This window comes from Furipterus horrens, unplaced genomic scaffold (genome assembly GCF_987537825.1).
Source record: "Furipterus horrens unplaced genomic scaffold, mFurHor1.1.pri manual_scaffold_10, whole genome shotgun sequence".
NCBI lineage: Eukaryota > Metazoa > Chordata > Mammalia > Chiroptera > Furipteridae > Furipterus > Furipterus horrens.
This window is the reverse complement of record NW_028327180.1, coordinates 28569719-28591847: the sequence shown is the minus strand read 5'-3', so window position 1 is coordinate 28591847 and position 22129 is coordinate 28569719. Positions and strand designations below refer to the sequence as shown.

At 37.8% G+C, this 22129-nt stretch overlaps 1 protein-coding gene across 3 annotated transcripts in view; it reads right to left on the bottom strand.

The window, feature by feature from the left end:
• The window catches only part of PALLD (palladin, cytoskeletal associated protein), a 356001-nt gene that overhangs the window by 201864 nt on the left and 132008 nt on the right, over positions 1-22129 (bottom strand). For all 3 annotated transcript variants that reach the window (XM_090288846.1, XM_090288847.1, XM_090288848.1), the window contains exon 3: positions 3469-3647. In XM_090288846.1, the coding sequence (XP_090144972.1) occupies positions 3469-3647 (179 nt within the window). The remainder of the gene's footprint in view (positions 1-3468; positions 3648-22129) is intronic.

Below are 22129 nucleotides of genomic sequence, written 5' to 3'. Positions count from 1 at the left end.
CATGTCCACATGAGCTGACCACTGCCCAACCCTCCAAGCTGCCGTTCTCTATGATGCTCCCACTGTCCGGGACTTCCTTCTGCTCCTTGGACACATCCTATCTTCCCCTCCCAGGGCCTTAGAGTTGTGCCTTCTGTGTGAAGCACTCTTTTCCCAGTTTTCCTAGTGGTTTCTTCTCAGAGTTCTGGCCTTAGATCAAATGTCACCTCCTCAGACAGCCCTTCTGATCATCCTCTCCCATCAATCACCTTTATGTTCTTCCCAGTACTTGCTGAGGTTGGAATTATTTATGGGTTTACTGGTTTACTCTCCCTTCTCTTCTGGAGTCAGTGAAGTGAGAACACAGGCCTATCCTATTCACTGATGGGTCCCCGGTGTCTACATCATGCCTGCCTTGCAGTCGTTCCTTAGTGAATACTTAATGAAATCTAAAGAGTGCTCAGTATGTGCCCTGAAAAAAATGCTTTGCTCAGATCCTAAATCCTGTTACTAGACCGAGGTGATTACAGTTAGACTACAGCTGCCTCAATAATGAGTTCATCTACATTTTATTCTGTAATGGATAAGAAGGCAGATTCAGGTATCAGACCTCCTGGTTTTGAATTCTGGAACCCCACGTGTGTGCCTGTGCATGCATGTGTGTTGTGTGTGATTTCGGCGACCACTTAGCCTCTATAAGCTTTAATGTCCTTGGTCATAAAATGGGATAATTTTTGTAAAGATTAAATAGAATCGCCCATGCAAAATGAAGTGCTCGGTTCCTAGTTAACACTAAGTAAACATCAGCTACTGTTCTTAAGTTATAATTTCTTCTGTACCATTCTAAAACTTGATGCATAAGAAAGTGAAATTTAGACAGTTTCCAACTAGCAGGTTGTTAAAATTACAGGGAAGGCTTTGCTTGGATTTTTAAATTTCATAAAAAACTCCCTACCCTTTGACAGACAGACCCTCACTGTCTACATGCTTAAATATTAATATTAACATACTTTAGGAAACAATTCAATAGAGCTACAACTGAGTCCTTCTAGTGCAGGATAAGTAAAATGTAACAATTCTTACTTTCAGTCATAATAGCCTAAGAATTTATCTAAAGTTCTGTTCTCAGGGATAAAAATGTACTGAAATCTCTCAGGTTTTTTTAAAAAAAGTTATTATCCATATTTCACAAGGCCAATGAGCTAGTTTTTTATATTAGGCACAGTTGTCTAACTCTTAATGGCTCTTTATCCTAACTCTGTCCAGCTCCTTTATTCTCTCTCCTCTTCACACACAATCTATGTGAAGTCACAGATATCCAATGGCAGGTAGGCTGAGGAAGTCATGTTATCATGTGAAAACCTGTGTACTGGACGCAAACCCACTGTGTTTGTTGAAGTCCAGGGCATGCAATACATGTGGCATGTAGAACTACAGGGCATGTTCCCATATTGAGTGCCTCATCCAGATTATTTGAAAGGCAGAAGAGGACCAGTGGTTCAGAAGTGTTACACAGAAGAACCAAATTTAATGAAATAAAATTAAAGACCACATTGTGAACGTTTTTGGTCTGCCAGAGTTAGATACTGAAAGTTGTTTCAGAGGTAGAGACACTTTTCCTTTTTTCATATGAAAAATGAGTATATCTTAAATATATTGTAGTTAATTTTTAAATTCACTTGTAACCATATAACACTTTACATATTTCTATTATACCACTTATTACAATATCACTTATGATTTTATATTGTTCTTTTTTAATGCGCCCATCTCTGCTGTTAGATATGAGGAACTGTGTCTTAATCACATTTGGATCTGCACTGTCCCGCACATGCAGGGCCTTAAAAAATGCTGGCTGAATTGAGTTGATAGGCTATGACTTTAATGTGAATTCATTTAACATCTATATTATAAAAGCAACACACACTAAAATTCACCACATTTCTAGCAGTGCTGAAGCAAATAACACACTTAATTTTAAGGTGTCTATCTGAACTGGGATTTGGGAGACAAAGCTATTCATCATTAACAAGCAGGTTTTGATGGAAGTTTAAGTTCCCTTTAATATATTCTAAAATACTTCAAGAATTTTGACACAAAGCCTACCCATGACTAATATTGTGAACTTATTAAATGTTAAAAATATTTGTCATTCTTTTTCTATTACTTTAGTGCTTCAATATGTGTATGACACAGTGGTTAAGAATATGGGCCTTGGAGAGAGACTGACTGGGTTTAAATCCCTGTGTAAGTTTGAATGAGTATCTCTACTTTCTCCGGGTCTCAGTTTCCTCACTGGCAAAAAGGGAATACTAATGATACCTCACAGGCTTACAGTGAAATTAAATTGTTATATATGTATATTATATGTGCATTTATAAGTCCCATGTAAGTATTAGTTACTGCTATATACAGAATGTTTGATTTTATTAACAGGACGAGGTCCCTTGAGGAGCTCACAGATGTTTGCTTTCAAAGATAATGCAGAGGAACTTTTTACGAGAAGTAAAGGTACACACTTTTAGTGAGTGGTAAGTTACTTCTAAAACTAAATTGTCAGTTCTCGGAGGAGCTATAAATGATGGCTAACATCCTGCTTTCTTCTACTTTAAATAAAAAAGAAGTTTGGTGATACTAAACAGTTAAGTGTAGTAAAAAGGTAAAGAAAAAGGTAGTGGAGGCCTCAGGCATTTAAATTTTTAAAATATATTCTAACTACTATTTGTGAAAAAGCAACCAATTAATAGGATACACATTGATTTATGGATTTAGGGACAATATAAGACTGTGGTGCTTAAAACACTTCCAACTTAAGTTACTGTTATTGGTCAAAGTCCTAGAGGGGTAGCTCAGTTGGTTAGAGTGTTGTTATGATACACCAAGGTGGTGGGTTCGATCCCCTGCCAGGGCACATAGAAGAATCAACCATAGAATGCATAAATAAGTGGAACAAGAAATGGATGTTTCTCTCTCTCTCTTTCTCTAAAAATCAATCAATAAAAAAATTATTGGCATTGATCAAAATACAACAATAACGTAAAATTAAATACTTTGATATCAAGTTTCTAATTCCATACAGGCTGAGTCTTGTCAAAAATACTTTTAAAATATTTACTTATTCTCATGAATTATTTCTTAAATAATTTAGAGTCCAACTTTGGTTGATAGATACAGTACTTCAATATGTTTCCATTCTTTTTTCACTAGAGAAACCAAAAATAAATTGGGTGCTTTATTTTTTTAATAGATTGCAGTTAATGTAGCTGAAATGTTTCAAATTGAAAGGAACAAATGTTGAGATTAGACATGGTTGATGCATTCCTAAGTGTCAGAAACACTGGATTTATTTATCAAGTTTTCCGGAGAAATGGGTTTTGAATCATAATACCATTGTGCTGTTTGCATTGGAAAAGCATATTCACAATGAGGCCCTGCTGATACTGAAGCTGTTAGACCATCCACCCTCCTTGACCACACATCTCTCCTTACCTTCAATGAACACCTCTGCAGATGTTGTATCTGAGCCGCTGGAGTTTGTAGCCAGACAGGTGTAGCGGCCTGTGTCGTCCTCAAAGGCTTCTACGATGACCAGGGTATGGTGGTCCCCACCCTCACAGTGGATCTGAATATCAGGAGTGTTGTGTAGCTCCTTCCCCTCACAGAACCATCTGTAGGCCAAATGAAGGTCAAACGATGGGAGAGAAAGAAGGGAAATGGTGATACTTAAAATAATAAAGCAGATGTGAAAGGCTGGATGTTATGTAATCAGAGGCACCTGTTTGATCAGAAAAGATCTGTGTCAATATTACTGATGGGAACTCTATATTTTAGACCATGAAATTAATGACTAGACAATTCCCATCAGTTTTGTTTGTAAAGCGCCTTGTATATTTTGTCAACCTTAAAATAAGCGACATTGTTTAACTTGGAAAGGCCATTCCAGTTATAAAAGAAAAAGAACAGAAATTCATTATAAAATGTTTTATAATGAATGACTCTTACATTTATTACAGTTTTATCTATAATTTCTTATCTAAAGAAAATATGAAAGTAATATAAACATTATGCTCAAAATATCTAATGTATCAAGGGAAACTAATCATCCAGTTAAAAAAAATCATAGGCAGCAATATTTTCGTTGACCCTAAGACTTCTGATCAGCTGAGCAATAACAGATTTAATGCCTTGTACATTTCTGATATTTACAAAACTTTCTAGCAGACCACTTGGCTTCTACAAGTAGAGAAATGTAATTCATTCTTGCTGGTCAGCACTTTTCCTTTCCGGAATGACCAGGACCTTCATTGGTGTGGGAGGCTGCAAATTGCCAGACTATTTTAACACAGGTTCTCTCTCACACTCTTTCCTTTATTCCCCCAGCACCTCAAATTCGCAACAGGAGTTTTATAAATACTATGAAGCTGTCCCAACCTCCTCCCACCAAAATGTGATTTATGTAGGAATCTGTCACAACTAAAAGACTGAAGTCTCTGGGATTGTATTGTACATTTAGCTCTGAATTAGCACTTGGAGATTTTCTGAATCTATTCTTCTAGAAAATTCTTTGGACTTGGTACACTTTTGTAAAAATATGACACTTTTTCTGTATTTAGATAGCATAATATAGGTATTTGTCTATATTTAACCTGAACATAATGTCAACAAAATAAATCTGTTTGCTAATACTCAGGATTAACTCCAAAGACTGTATTTAAAAATAAACATGGGATGCTCACAAAAGAACAGATATGACTTGTGGAATTAAAATACGTTTTAAACAATTCCAGCCAACTGAGCATCCTATGTAATGCGATGTATTCCTTATTTTTTAAATTCTTATCCAAGGATATTTTTTCATTGCTTGTTTAGACAGAGGGGAAGAGAGAGAGAAAAACATTGATGTGAGAGAGAAACATCAATTGGTTGCCTTCTGTATGCACCTGGACTGCGGAACAAACCCACAACCTAGGTAAGTGCATGGACTGGGAATTGAACTTGCAACCTATTGGTTATAAGAGGATGCTCCAACCAATGAATCACACCAGCCAGGGAGCATATTACATTTGAGGCAATTGAGAAGAGCAGTATTTCTTGCTTCTGAGGTAGTTTGTGGTCCCTTTGTTTTCGTCAAGTCTTAAAGAACATTCTAGGCTAGAATCCTCTTTCAGTTCCTTCTTCTCTGTTCTCTTTCCATAGTCACAGTCCAGATCTTCACCCATGAGACCCATGGCTTGGACTGTAGTTGCTCTGAAGCATTTTAATTGAACTCTTCATCTTCAATAAGTTATGGATCCTTCCGATATCCTAAATCAGATTCAAGTTCTTCCAACTTCCCTACATACATCATTCCCTAAACTTCAGATCTGTATTGAGGCATTTCATGTAACTCGACCCCGATTTTATTTTCAATCATTTTCCTATGCTAACCCCCTGTTTCTGTCAAATATTTGCATGGATTTAATGTTCCTGACACAATCCTCATATATTAACCGCCTGCTTTCCTCTCCTTGGAATTCTCTCCTTACGCTCTTCATTAATCCATCCAAGAGCTACTCCTTCCTCCTTAACAGCCATGTGAAAGATTCCTTCAACAGGTTAAGTTCAACCGAACACACACCCCCTGGGCATCTTCTGTGTGGAAGGCATTGCATTAGATACTACAGGTGGCAGAAAGAAGAATGCCTGGTAAACTTAGGAACTAATTAAGAAGTTCGTCTGTATTGTCGATTAGAATTTTTTATCTTTCATTAAAAAGATAGAAACCAACTATGAGAGGGAAAACAAAGCATGAGAAAATGCAATAAAGGTTTAACAGAGAGATTAGTTGCTTTGGTTCAATGTACTTCATAAGGAAACCTCTGCTAACTCCACAGGGGAGCAGAGTATCTTGACTCATAGCTCAGCAACCTTACAGCCAGCAGGCCCACTGCCTGCTTTTGTACAGCCCACAAGCTAAGAAGTGGTTTTCATATTTTTAAGCATTTGAGAAAAACGAGAAAAGTATTTTGTGACATAGAAAATTACATGAAGTTAAAATTTCATGATCTATATATATATATATATATTTTTTTTTTGGAACACAACCATGTTCATTCATTTACATACCATTGATGGCTGCTTCTGTGTTACAATGGCAATGTTGAGTCATTGCAAAAGACTGCATGGCCCACAAATCCTAAAATATTTACTATTTGGACTTTATGGAAAAAGTTGGCCAACTCCTGCTCTAACTTCTTGCTCCTCAAAGTGTGATGCTTGGACCAGCAATGTCAGCATCATTTGGGAGCTTGTTAGAAATGCAGAATCTTGATGCTCATCCCAAATCTACTGAATCAGTTCAGATCCCCTTGGTGATTCACGTGCATGGAAAAGTTAAGAAGTTCTGCTCTGTTATGCTGGATCACACAAACTCGCTTCACAGAGTCCTGACTTGCTATCCAGGTTATTACCTTCTTTAACAGAGCAACTACATTTTATGTGTTTTGTATCCCTGGTCTCTTGCACATCAGTGCCTAGAAAGTTATGATCTGTTTGTTTCTTCCACCTCTCTACTGAAAAGAAAATTAGCATTATTCACTTGATAATTGATGATATGTCACTTTAGAGTATCTTCTGTGTTGTCCCCTTATACCATTATTTGAGGTCTATTGCATTTGTCTTATTTTCTTATCTAAAAAATTGACTCCATGCAAAAAAATGCATTTTTAAAACTTTTTTCATTGACACATAGTGTATTGCATATTGTTGATGCTTCACAAATACTGTCTGCTACTCATTACTTTATAATATGCTTTCCATGAATAAGCAAATGGTGAAGGATCTGTGACCTAGTAGATTTGGAAGATACTGCGTATTATATATCAGTCCTTGACATTTGCAATTCACATTTTCTTATTAAAGGCCCTGAGAAGTCCTGCAGGAAAAAAATTTGTTTAACATTGTCTAATCTAGCATTTACTTGACCATGATATATTTTTTCTCATTTAGCATCTACTAACATCCCATGTTTAGTTGCAGAATGCTTTTCTAGCATGTTTATCTCATAGAACTTGTAGTTTTTTTTAAAATAAATTAAGGTCAGTTATAATCTGAGCAGTGATAATAAGTATAAAACTAAAGAAAATAATCAGTAAGCACAATAACATAACTGAAACATATTTTAATACAAGCAGAAAGATTAAGGCAACAAATGCACTTTCTGCAACAGTCTAACACTCTATTTAGTCTATTGAAATGGCTCATTATGTCTTCAACTCTTGCTTATGGTAAAATGGTTGGTGCTTACAAACTTCTAAGCTGACATGTTTTTTTGCTTTTTAAACACTCATGCTTATTGTTCTCCAAGTCTGTGGATAAAATTTTAAAAGCACCTCAGGTTCTAACACATAGAAAAAATAGTGCACAGAAAAGACTAAATTTGTCCAGATCAGGTGGTACATGTAATAATTAACACCAGTCATTATATTGCATTGACACTGTCAGGGAAAAAGTCAGATTGTTACTGATGTAAGTACCTGTCAAGTGATCAGTTCTACATTGTTGAACTGTGGTAAGATAGGGTGTAACTCAAGAGGAGAAAAAAAAAAAAAAACTGCAAATATTTAGATGGTAGACTCCCTTTTGTAACAAAAAGGGCTGGATAGTTTCTGGATAATATTTAGATAAATATGTATTTAATTTATGATTGGAACCATTCACACATTGGAGCTGGTAATGGCCTAGCAATGAGGCCCCTCCCAGGAATGGCTGCAATTCTTAGCTATAATAAATGCTCTCCTTCAAGCACTTCATTCATTTGAAAACTAACCAGTCCAGAACCACGTCACCTCCACCTCCACACTCAGGGTTATTATTCCCCTCTCCTAAAGGCCCCAGAGCCAGGTAGCATCTAGAGACAGCCCCTATGCCCCAGAACCTGCTGAAATTACTCAGACTAGCCACTCCCAAATCTGTATGCTGCTCCATCCCTTCCTTCCCATTGAAACCACAACAAAGGCTCTTGCCCATGTTGCAGTTTGCTCCCTCTGCCTCCTGGCCAATCCGAAGCTTCCCTGTGTGCCCCTGTCCCCACCTGCACCTGTACCCTCACAGAATTTGGGGACAATGATAGTTCTTAAGGATGCATATAAATTCAAATGAAGGGAGAGAGAATTAATATTTATTGAATGACTATTATATGCTACACACTTTGAAAATATGCTATTTTATTTCTCATCAACTTTGTAAAGTAGTTTTCACTATATTTTTAGATATAGGCAGCTCATTTAGCTACAGAAATGAAAAAGTATATGGACAATTCAATCCAAATAATCTTTAAATTTTCACTTTCCTTAATACTTGTTGCTTTGCCTTTCATCACACTTTTTTACTGTGGAGAGTAACAAGTTTTAACAAAGTTTACTAATTCTTTCTCGCTGGTCTCTGTTAGAGCTACTAAGCAGCTATGTAATTGCCACACAATGAGGAGCTGAGAAGGAAGCCTTAAAAAATTAGTATGTGTGGTAAATCTCCATTCAAAAGTATTGAGAGTTAGACCGGTTATCAGACTTCAGGGCCCTAAACAGGGTATGAAAATAACTTTGCATTAATTGGGAAATAAAATGTAAAAAGGGTTAGGAGATGTAGTCATATTCGTTCGTTCAACCAATCAAACATTCATCTATTCATCAAGGGGCTTGTTGCACTTCAATTCCAATCCAGGGACCTGATTGGGGGTACACATGTCAGCTAGACTGGGTTTCTTATATCATGAGACTACTGGCAGGGGAAAACAGGGAGGAAAGCTCAATTATAGACATGAGGAAATGCTGAGGAAGTGTCACCTAACAAACTTAGGTTCTTCCGTCACATGGAAGCATGCACTGCTTAAAAAAAATTTAAAAATTGGTAATTGCTCCATACATATAGATTAAGTTTGCTTTGGATACAATACTTAGGTAGAAATCAATTGATTAGAGAGGCAGTGATGTAGATGGACTTCATGAGTCTTAAATTTCTGCTTTCAATTCACAAAAGATTGTACACAGAGAAAAAAGGATTATAGTATTTAAAGCTCTGTAAGATGGCATATTTCTTCTTAATATTCTGTGCTGGGATATTAAAATCAACATTTAGTTAGACAGATAGATAGATATGCCTTGCTTTTCCTCTCAAGATTTTTTAAAACATCCCAGCCTAAAAATGAGATGGTGCCAAAAATTCAAGGATCCTATTATGGCACCAGCAGGATGTGGTAGGATTGAAATTCAAGAAGGTGTTTTACATAGAAAAATTCAATACAGGGTGGGGCAAAAAGTAGGTTTACAGTTATTTGTATGGAAAATAATACAATAATTAATAAATAGTAATATAAGTATAAATCTGTTTTACATACTCACCGCTGCAAACCTACTTTTGCCCCACCCTGTTTTTAATTGCTCACACTCTACAATTCAAGATGTAACCTCTGACTTTGTCTGAGGCCCTTTGTTGGAGAGTGGCTCTGTTCACTGTTCGATTAGATCAAAAGAGGTCAGAAGGATAACTAGAATCAGGGCGATCCCAGCTGCTTCTAAGCAAGTGGCTGCCTTTGAAAATCACCAATCATTTCCATTCTTGGGTAGTCTAAGAAAATTTCCTTCCTGATGTGGCCTTCCTTTTTTTCTTCTCTTATGACCCTAGCAACTAGCAGTGGGGCTCAGAACTGTATACGGGAGTTGGGATATGCATCTGGGAGCACTTGGAACACTCTGGTTCTCTGAGATAGGGCACTATTGTTGATTTTTATGAGAATAAACTCAACTGCTTAAAGGAGAGGAACTCACAAACCCACTGGCAAAGTATAATGTATACTATCCTGTGTACTATACCAATAGTATATGTTAAAAAAAAAAATCACATATGGCATCACTTGGCTTACAAGTTGATGACTAAATATCTCTTCTGATTCTACCACTTAAAAGGAAATATGGATTTTATGACTGACAGTTTCTTTTGGTATCCTTATTTTTTTGAACCACAACTATGGATCCCGGAACTTTTCTGTGTCCTGAATTTTAAACATGTGGCTTTGAAAATGAACAAATATGACTCATAAAAGTTATAAAGCTTCATCAGTGAATCTCAGCCGATCATTTCCAACTCTGCTAAGGAAATGGTAAATCTTAAATGTCATTTAGTAGAAACAATAAGGTATTTTAAAATAAAAACCTTTAAAAACAGTCGAATTTTTATTTTCCCCTCTAAGTCAGTTTCCTTATGCTCAGGGGGAAACAAAGTCGTCTCTTTTTGCTCCACAACTCCACTGATTTGTACTTCCCAGAAAAAATGCATCTTCAAAAGGATGTCAATGATGATTGCAGGATGGCAAAATTAGCCTGCAGCTGCCCCCTTCTCCCGAAGTGCAACCAGCCACATGGTTTCATGGAAGTGCACGCTTGAAGAAAACCAAAGGAACTAGTCTCTTTAATGTTATTATAACAAAAATAAAGGGCAGGAAAAAAAGCCCCGGAGACATCAATGGTTCCGCAGTGGTTATATTTTCCAGGTGTTCTTTTCTCCCAAAGGAATAGCAGGGCTCTGCCACAGACTGGAGAACCCCCCCAAACAAAACTGGCCACCGAAGCCCAAGATAAATTTTGTTTATGTTGAACTCAAAGGTGGGCGATCTGTAAATATCACATCTCATACATCCGCAATTAAACACCAATTAATTTTCATGGGGTACTTTTTGTCTTGTCACCAAAGACTTCTTAATTTTTTACATATGTTCGTATTAACCGCAAGACACACCATGTTTATTCTGTCATGTGGATTAATAGGCAGACCAAAGTGAAATTAGTCCTTGTCTAAATTTACTATGGCTATAATTTCATGAGTGCTTATTTCAAAGACCAATAGCTAAATTTGTGTGGATGACAGATTTACTTTAACCCTATGATCCAAAAGAGACAAATAAATTGATTGACTTTCTGAAATTCAAAGCCCTGGAAATGAGAAAATAGATTTTGATCCCAAACAAGACTCATGTCTAGCAATTCTTTCCTCAAATAATCACTTTATCTCCTAAGAAAGATAAAAGAGAAGGGGAGGGCAGTCTAGATAAAACTAAACTTCGGAAATGATTATATCTTGTTTTGTATAGACCATGAGAGGTAGCTTTATGTGTTTGAACATCATGAGCATGCAGATATTTGATCACTATCCCTAAAAAGCAACTCTGAAAATAGGCAACAGAAATCTATATTACTTGTGCTGCAAGGCACTGTGACGCAATTAGATTACTCTTCATGTTTTCCACATTGGTGACGTAGGAGAAAGGATCCAGGCCTGGGGGTTAGCAGTCCAGCGTACTGCTTTCGCCTGGTCCACAGACCAGCTAAGCTGAATTGTGATCCTGTCATTCCCTCTTTTGAGGCTTGACTTTCTCTTTTTGTGAAATGTAAGGAAATAGCTAGACCAGTGTTACCTCAAATGTGTCGCAAGAAAGTAGTTCTGCAGCCAGGTGACTGATATTGACAAAGGGTTCTGTGGCCAATTAGATTTACGGAGCATTAGGTTACATGAAATTAAACATGTCTCTACTACAGAATTTTTTAGAACTTTGGACTGAATTTCCAAAAGAAAGCAAAGGGAGGCATCATTCTCAGTCTTACTTGACCATGGAACTTGACCATGGATGTTTTGAGAATCATGTTGAAGGATTAGTCTTCTGTGGAGCTCATTTTGGAAAACACTGCATTAAATTATATCACTAACATCCTATCTTAACTCTACAATAATATTGTACCATTTAATGCTGATTGTTAACATCTCATCTATCCTTGACTGATAACTCTAAGATTTATTTTTTTTGGGGGGGGGGTGCAAGCTGTCATTTGTCATGGCACATGAAATCACTATTTTTTCAAAATTCCACTTTTGGAAAACACTCAGGGTGACCATATAATATAATGTCCAAGCCAGGCTACTATTAGTAATTACGGAATAAATGGAGATTGTTCAGGTACACCAGGATGTGTAGTCATCATACTTAAGCTTCATTGCTAAGAGCAACTTGAAATTGTGATCTTGGCTTCAGTGGATATTTAGACTCTCTGCAAATGTGATGCATTCCCATAAGTGGACAAAAGTAAATTTCATAGTAGATGAGGGAATAAAAGGGTTCCCAACCCTCCTGCCAGTCACTCACAAATTCTCAAGTTACACCTGTTAGTTAAAAAAAAAAAAAAAGAGAGATTCAACCTCGTCAATCCTCTATGCGAACACAAAAGCAAGTCAGCATGACCTGACAAGTCACACTTCAAAGTTACCTATATTGTGAAAATTTGTACTGAATGTTTCCAAGTCTTCAAAGTGTTGGGGAGAGAATGGATTATACAGAGAGCCTGAGAGTAAGAAATTGCATACATGAAACAGCTCAAGGTGCACATTCAGCTGTTTTTTGCTGCTACAGTTAGGGCAGGTAATTATTAGCTATTGTAACTTGGATTACATTCCAAAGGGCATAAAATGGGAGACGTTTTATTAGATAATGCTGTCATTTTCTAAGCTTTTGGAACTTCTCCACTGAAATACCTTAATTACCTCAGAATTATGAAACCTGAAATGACTACAACCAAAACAGGGCATGGAACAGCAGGTCTTCTTGGTATCTTCAACTACAGAATTACAGAAACCCATGTAAGACAGTTCATGCACGGACTCCTGGAAAACCCAATAGTTATTTCCTTGCATTTGATGAGCAATTACACCGAATACAACTTCTTCTTCGGAGTGGACCCTCTTTCCCCAAAGTCAATGAACAGGAGATTTCATCTACAATTATGCCAAGTTTATTAGTCTGTCCCTTAATTTCTTGCCTTACCCATGCTGCCAGCTAATCATGATTAGGAGTCAGGGAGGAGGAAACAGAAAGAAGCGAGGATAGAGAGTAAGGGGAAGATACCTCTCTTTCTAAAAAAGCTGAAACTTTAGAAGTCAAAGGGCTCTGCATCTCTATCTTTCACGTCATCTCCAAAGGAGCCTTTGACTAACACTGTGCTGGGTGCGGCCCCCTCTGATGAGCCACCACCCTCAATGGCTCCAGGCAAGGAGGGCAGCATCAGCCTCTCAAATCTGGTGGATGTTCTGGCTGAGGCCTAGGGAGGGCTCAGTGGCCTCCTCACACTGTGCTCTGGCTCTAGTCTTGTCTGATGACGAGCGTCATTAGATCAAACGTGGCCATTGTGATCTCTGAGCAACCTCAAGACAAACATTGGAAACAGTGTGAGAACAAGCTAAGCTAAATTGCACACCCTGCTAACTCTTGTCAAAGCCACCTCCTTTCCAGGCGCATTTCTTTCTTATTTTTTTTTTTTCTTCTAGAAGCCTACTTACAGAGGTCGGCTTTCCAAGGAGAGCTATCATAAATGAAGTATCCGCTGTGAGGGGTTGGGGGGACTCTTTTCAATAGACAGCAAAAAGTGAGGTGCAGAAGGAATTATACTGTTAGCAGGTAGCTCTCAGGGGTCCTATACCAACTGTCCTATCCGTTAAATAGCAAATACCTTCACTGAAGACGTTGAGCAATATTTTACACACACACACCCCGCTGCCACCACACCACAAAGCTATGTACACACATACCTGGATCCAACATCTGGTGAGTTCCTTAGATCAATTTCCTGAAAGAGTCTCAAACATTGCACAGATGTTGCTTTGAAACTACCTTTCTAGTTATAGCCACACAGGTAATTCTCTAAGTCATACCTGTACTCTTCCTCCCAACAATTTGGATCAAATACATACTTTTGAATTTGTAGAAAAGTGAGCCATTTCCCAAGAAAGCTGCCTCCACCGCTTTCCCTCAGATCCCAGGTGTGCAGAGCTGCGGCGGGAGCAGGGAGGGACTCAGGTGTGTGAACAAGACCAGGAAGTCAGGACAAATTACACCTTGTCTTATTTGGCAATCTGAATAACAAATAAAATGGCATGTTTCATTTCACTTGGTTTTTCAGAGCATATTACCTCAGGCCAATAGTTCACTCCAATGGACTACATTTTTTTAAAGTGTTTAAATAAAGGGTATGATCAGATACAGACCTAAATCTTTCCCTTAGAAAAATATGGATTTTCATGGTGAAAAAGGTTTTTTTTTTCTTTTTTAAATTCTCACTCAAAGATATATATTTTTTTATTGATTTTATTTTTGTGACAATGATAACATTATTTGTATATATTTCCTTTACTTTTTAGTCCCCTTATCCCCCCTGCCCCCGCAATTACCACACCACTGTCCATGCCCATAAGTCCTTTTCCTCAATCCAGCCTCCGTCTCCCCCCTACTACTGTCATCCTGCTCTCTAGTTATGAGTCTGTCTCTATTTCGCTTGTCAGTTCAGCTTGTTCATTAGATTTTAGAGAAAGAGTAAGGTGGAGAGTAAGGGAGAAAGGGACAGGGGAGAGAGAGAGAGAGAGACATCAATGGACTGCCCCCTATACCTACCCCAAATGGGGATTGAACCTTCAACCTCGGTATATGCCCTGACCAAGGATCGAGCCTGTAACCTAAAAAGTTCTCCTTTTTGATGACAATAGAGCACCTACTGCCTGGCTACAGTCCATCGTTGCATATATCCTGCACGCCCCTGTGATCACACAATACACACTTTTTAAAAGTTGGCTTCAGAGGCACATAAAAACTTTGCAAAAGATAAACAAAACAAACAAACAAATAAACGAAAACCCCTCCATGTATTACATGGTGCCGGTACTAAGGGCAAAGGCTCTATCTAGCATGTGCAATTTACTAAAGGAAATTATAATAGTTTCTTTGCTTGTATAAATAAAAATGTGTGGTACCCTGGCTGATGTGGCTCAGTGGGTTGGAGTGTTGTCCCATAACTGAAAGATTGTGGGTTTGATTCCCCATCAGGGCACATGCTGGGGTTGCACGTTCAATTTCCAGTCTGGGTGCATATGGGAGGCAGTAAATCAAAGTTCCTCTCTTCACATCTTCCTTCCTTCCTTCCTTCCTTCCTTCCTTCTTTCCCTCTCTTCCTCCCTCTCTCTCCTTCCTTTCCTTCCTCTTTGTCTATCTCTTCCCCTCTCCCCTCTCTTCCTCTCTCCTTCCTCTCTCTCTGAAAAAGCAATGAAAAATAAAATGTCCTCAGATGAAGATTAAAAAAAAAAGTATTGTTTTTTTGTATTTAAAATTGTCACTGAGGTTAATGGCTATATGTATTTTCTGTCCAGGAAAAAGATCAATATAGTCAAAATTTGTCTTGTGGAGCAGGGTTCTAATCCTGAGCCCGGTATGCATATGTCAGGGCATCTAGAACACATGTCCTGACCTCAGTCTCAGTCACACCTCTTGGAACTCCTAAGACTTGGTGGTAACAAAGAAGAGCACCAACAGCTTCTTTATCCTTTCAAGTTGTGAGAAAGCCTTTCATCACTACCTTTTCATTCTGGCAGTTTATACATGTTGGGGAAATAAAAAATTACCCTGTACTAGAGAAAGGTGGAGTAATCTCCGCTATCTGTAAATGCTCCCTCATACTCACATCTCTCTCAATTTGTGAGGGGAGGGGGCAAGGATACTCACAGTCTCCCTCAAAATTTAATGTTCCATTGGTCCACAGTTTTTCCAGGTTATAACCTGGGCTTAAAGATATTTGTCTGGTTAATATGTAAGGTCAATTCTGAAGAATCTTTCCTGAGGTCTCTTATGGCTAAAAGTATCCCATATATCCAAAGACAGAATAGCCTGGAATAATGAGGTAGTGAATTCCTTGTTGCTAGGTATATTGGAGATGGAGGAACAATGTGCAGAGATCTTGTAGAGAGAATTCAAGAACTAGATGGTTAATCAAGAGACTATGATGACTGGTGCTATAATATTTCTTTTAGAAAATGACTGACAGCTGATGCATGAAAGTGGGACAAACACCTAATACCTGGTGCACTGAATACGGGAGAATGGCATCATCCACTTAATTATGATTCCTTCACCAGGTTAGCCTAGTTTAATCAAGACAACTCTTGAGATTTCTAGGGGATTTTAAACTAGAATAGTTTATTGGACATCCCTTAGCTATTAAATGGAACTTATATTTGGCACACAAAATACTACAATGTTTCCATCTTTGCAACCAGTTTGCATTACAAAATTTACTTTAAAAAATATTTCATACTGTATATAAAAACTTGGGTCAACAAGTGACATTAGAGTATTTCCTCTAAAAGAAAGGCTCCCTAGTTTATTATTTATTAAGAACTTGCTTTGTACTAACGTTTCTAATTTTTCTTTGCTGAGGTTCATGTTTTAGTCTTATTCATTAATGCAGAAATTCTCTGACTTTGAATATCTTGTGTTAGGAAATCACATGCTCCAATTCAAATCCAATGAGGTGTAATTTAATTTTTCAAAAGCACATTTGAGAACTCTTAAAAGATTAAAAAATATTTTATCATTTAAGCAAAGAATAATTTTTACAAAACTTTATTTATACATGTATTTTGATAGTTTCCTGAATTCCCAACCCTCTCCCTAATTTTTCATTTCCCTTCTTATTGTTCAATATTTTTTCTTGGAGGAGAATCACATACCACCTAAGGAATAAAAGAAAATCATGATTCCTGCCGGGGATTGGCTTGTCCATAAAAGTTGCTGTTGCTACAAAAAAGATTTTTCTCTACAGAAGGGACTCCCAGGCACGGTCATGCCATGTGTGCGTGTGAGTCTGCACAGGCTACACCTCGTCCCTCAACATGTCAACCCTGAGACCCAGGCCTCTGGAGAAGGTTCTCACCTTCCCCCTTCTGGGCAGACGGAGAGTCTCATCTGCTTCTACCCCATCAGATCCCAGGATTGAGGGGGAAAAATAAAACCAGCTAATGGAAAACCAGCCCTTTAGCTAGCTGTACAGTATCACTATTTTTTGCTATTCAATTTCGTTCAAAAATAATCCTGAATATGATGCAAAATGGGTGTCTTTGATCAATATCCATAATATGCAGATAGTCATAATCACGACCTCTCATTTTTTTGAATTTATCCTCATGTCACTGGAAGAAAGAGTACAGATTTCTTCCTCTTCCCCCACCCCTTCTTCCTGTAAAGCATTGCTATGACTTCTAAGGGGCTAAAAATTAAAATACTTATAGTTCTAAAATTCTGGTAACATTAGAAAGAGATATTCTGGCCAGTGGCTAAAGAGTTAACCTTAATCATTACAAAGAAAATGTTAAATCTGTTGCCAGGTCATTTACTACAATGTTAAAAGCTAAAAGAGTGAGTTGGCCCAACACTCTGGAGCCTAATAATGTAATTGTAACTGGTATACTGAGGAGATGGGACAGTCTTCTAACACTATTTTAGGAGTGATTTATTGATCCCCACACAATTTTTCAGTGATTCATGTAACCAGAATTTATAGATTTATTTCTAACTTCAGGAAAAACTGACTTCACTCTTGTGCCCTTTGCTTTCTCACATTAATCTTTAAATTGTAATTAGCTGAGTAAAATCATGACCTTGAAAGGCATTCCCCTCACCCTCTTGGGGCACAGGACCTGATTTTGCCAATGTATATTGTATCACTTCACCTTTAGAAAACCACTTGTTCAAGTACATTTATATTTTTAGCAAAGAATATCATTAGGCTGTACATACTTTACATGAAGGAGGACAGAAAGAAAGAATCAGAAAGCATTGCTGTACTTTGCAGTTTTATTGCACGCGTTTGAAATGTGGTGGTGGTGGTGGAGGAGGGCGCAGTACTTGCCTGATTGGGAGCTATATAAACATTTAAAAGGAAAATGGAATTTAAAATATAAGCCAATACTCTCGTATATTGAACTTTGTTGTAACTAAGATGGGAGTAGGAATTGGTCTAACCTTTTAAGAAGAGCATTTGGCAACACTAACATTTAGAATATGCCTGCATTTCACCCAGCAGTTTCGTTTCTAGGAAGTTACACTTTGATGTGCGCCCACAGGGCATGAAGGGATATGGAACATATGTACAAGGATGTTCATGTGTTAGCGCTTTTTTTAAAAGAGGAAAATACTCATCTTGCCCTAAATGTCCATCAAAGAAGAAACAGCAATTTAATTATGGTATCCAATAATTACAGAAATACTATACAGCTTTTAAAAAGATGTTACATAAAGCTGTCAAAAATACATTAGCCAGTAAAATCACAACAGTACAGAATAGAACAGTAGACTTCTTTAGGGTTATACAAGCAACTTGTCACTTTTAACTTATGTGGGAAGGAGGGATTGATTGATGTTGAGGGAAGATAGAGAACTTTCACTTTTCATTTTGGAGCTTTCTATATAATTTTTTTAACCACAAGCAAATATTATTTCATGCATATTAAACTCATTAAAATATACAAAAAGAAAACCTAAAGAAAAGTATGACAATGTTAGCATATCCATTCTATGCAGAATTTTAAAAATTGAAAAGAAAAAAAAATTATATATCAGCGCAATTTTGTTCTTTTAAAGGAGACTTGATTATTTTATTATTCATCAACTACTGGGGTTTTTCAGCACATATTTTATTTCTACTACCCTCAGGTTACTACGAGGATTAAACAAGGTGATATATGTCTAACCTCTGGTTTGGGGGTTGATGCATTTTATTCAAGAAGGTTAGTCAGCTGTTATAATTTCTTACAAGAGCTAAGGGAAGAGTCTACCATAGGGACACACAAAGCAATTCAGAAAAGTCTCTGACTTTGGATGTATGCAACTAAATATCAGTCTTCTCTTTCTTCTTCTATTTGAGAGCCCCTCCACTAGACCTGGGTTATAAAGTAATGGATTTGTGATGTTTGCCTTTATTCTTTTATTTATCTATGAAGCTTCCCACTGCTAGGAGGGCCATTGTATACTTTCTAAAATCATAGTCACAGTATGACTGGAATGGACTTGATTAAAGAAAAATGTTAGCAATACTGTCCTAAAACTAGATGTATTGATGCAAAGAAGTGCTTAAAAAGTTTCACAGCAGCCAGGGATTATGTCATCTTGCTTTGGGTAGTGGGTGAAAAAATGTCACAGTGTATCAAAAACGAGGATCTGTGGAATGTGACATGTCAGGGTTGCATTCTGTTGTGTTTCCTTAACGACCAAGCAATAGTTTATAGGCAGGTTCTTGGCCCTGAGGAGTCCATTTCCCAAGAATAGAATGGCTTCTTTCTATGAAATGATTCAGAATTCAAAGTTTTCTGAGCTCCATCCTCCAAGTGTTAGGTAGCAGCTAGCAATGAGAGGCTGGAGGGGAAATAAAGGCAGGGCCCTCACCATTACAATCTAACAAAGATCTTGACACAGGAGACTAGGAGCAAAGGAAGACCGGTCTCACCTGTTGACCCAGCAGTCCTGAGCCTGGTCCGAGAAGATTGCCAGGCATTCTGAACAACACAAGCAAAACTATGCTAGTACAGGAGGAGGGGAGAGTCCTTGAGACTGGGCTTCTGTAAGCTTCTGTAATGAGCTTACTAGGATTGCCAGTGTCCCGAACATCCCAAGGCCTAGAAGTTGGGGGGGGGGTCCCGGAAATTCTGTGTACTGTTTCCACTATCTAGAAAATAACCCCCACACATACCTATGTTTGGGTAGTCATGTCTCTTCAGGGGAAACTGGCACCACCACCTTTACCCACCAATCAATATGTAACTTCCTCACCCCCATCCCGCCAACTATGTAAGTCTTCAGGACAAAGGACCTGAGGCCTCTTGCCACCATGCTCTTGCCTTTCATGCCCACCTTAGCTTGGCCTGGCCTCTTCCATGAGAAGTCAGCACTAATCAGCTTTGCTTGCACACTAATAGGCTTGTTGATCTGTAATTATTTACTGAGTTGGCAAGAAGAAAAGTTTCTCCCATAACATAAACATCCTTTGGGTTGGATCTTGAGAGGAGAAGCTAATTAAGAAGCAAAATGAAGACAACAAAGTGCCTACTCACATGTAGCTTTTACTCCCGTGGGTGAGAGTGGGGAGAGAGCTAAGAAGCACTTAAACCACCACATAAATAAAATCATTTTGGATAGAGTAATGCAATAAAGAAAATAAAACACAGTAAGAGTGATTGGGGCTCCATTAGATAGGAAAGTTGTGGAAGAGAGTGAGGTTACTTCATGCTGTCAGCGTACAGTGTGGTTCTTTGTTTGACTAAGATTGTGTAAAAATAAAAATATCAGCAAATAAAAAGAGCCTGAAAGTGGGTACTTGATGCAAAGTATTCATGCCTTGAGATTCTCTAACAGGAGCATCATATCACCTATCTCCAAAGAGGCTCTTTGCCCTCCTTGGATTTATTAGCACTAACAAGCAAATCTCTCAGCTTCTAGGCAAATAGAACTTCCACTTCCTTTCCTCAGAGCATTCTCTCATATTAGTTTATATACCCATGAGGACAAAAAAAAATATTTCACTTATGACTTAATACAGAATTCAAGTCTGTCTGCACAGTGCAATGGCCCATTTTCTCCCTTCATTATGTCATAGATTTTTAATTCTTCCCTCTCAAGCTATAAAACAGCTGTTGTTAATGCATATGGATGGATTTCAAAATTGAGACTATTATTATATTGTAAGCATTTCTCTAGTAGCCATTGCAAACTATTCAGCTTTATCCTTTGCCCAAAATGTTAGGAAGGCTCTGGTGCCTACGGAGAGCAGAAAAAAAGTAGCTCGCAGGGGTTGTTGGGTAAGAGCTGCCTGTGGTACTCTCAGGGGCCCATTTGTTCTTATAACCAAAAACCAGGAGAGAGTTCATGTCACATCACCTTCAGAAGCTGTCAATGACCCAAGAGAATAACCTTGGGAAGGAAAAAAAAGAGAAAGAAATGAGGTAGCCTTGGTCTCAGTGTGCAATTTGGATAAATAAGGGAAATGAAAAATTCCTTTCTTAAAAGTTAGTGTTAAATCCACAGGCATTCTTTAACTTGAGGCGTGCGCTGGTATTCAGTGGTTCCATGGAGGGGCCTTCGAAAACCAGCCTGGGCTTCTTCTCCAAACTGCTTCTGAGGGCGCTTCTTGAAAGGTCATCTCGCACACGAGCCTATTCCCACTGGGATCTGCCCTTGTGATTTGTCTTCCTAGCAGCCTTAGAAACATCTTCTTTCTCTGTAAATATTTTAAAAACTAATCCTGAATTCTGAATGGGGAAAAAAACGCATAAATAAGAAAAATATACCCCATTGTAGTAAATGAGTCAGAGAATCTATTTTGCACTGCAGTCCAAACAGTTAGCCAAACCTTCCTGGAGACCTTAACTAACCAAATCTTTCTAAAAATTTAAATGTCTCAAAATAACTTACTTCTAATCTTACCCTTTTCAGGAGTTGTAGGTTTAAAGGGCCACTGAAATTGTCAATTCTTCTCATATTTGATGATTAGTATAGCACTTTTGAAGCTAGTTGAAGAAAGGAGGGCCAGCAAGAGAGAAGTAATATGATTTTTTTCTTTTGAATGGTGGACTTCTGAATTTTGCTGCTTCTTTTCCCAAACTGTTTTTTTTTTTGCTATGCAGATTGAGAGGGCAGACTATGTTTCATAATAGTTTATGCATAAGTATTGTTTTATGTTTTATTAACATAAATGCCTTAAATTTTTTAGTAGTTTTGAGGACTGAGATCCTCTCACATTTACACCAATACATGGAAAAATTATCTTATTTTCAAATTATATTTTACCAGAAAAGTATAAATAAAGGTTCCATGTAATAAATGTTATATTCTTGAATGATGAGACTTACATAACTGTTATCTTTACTGTCTGAGACAAAATAATGTAAGACATTACAGCTAAAATACTACTTATTTTGTGGCAAAGAGAAATAGACTGTTTCTATAATCATTGCTTGGAGCCATGAAAATTAATCTTATGCCACTGATATCCAGGGGAAACCAGAGGCCTGAAGCTATGTGGTGGCAGTGGGCCAGATCTTGATTCATGCTTGGAAGCCTCATCTACACCATTTCATAAGGGATACCTGGAGACCACTTTAAGTATATTTCGTTTTGGTGTTAGGATTGTTCTGGAGAGAAGAATGTTTCGGGGGTGGGTGGTAAAGTTGTAAATAGGGACTGATGGACTGCTGTCTCCAAAATTACACAGCCGTGTGCTCTCCACACACTTGTCAAAGCTTGGCAGCAAAGCTCTGGGCT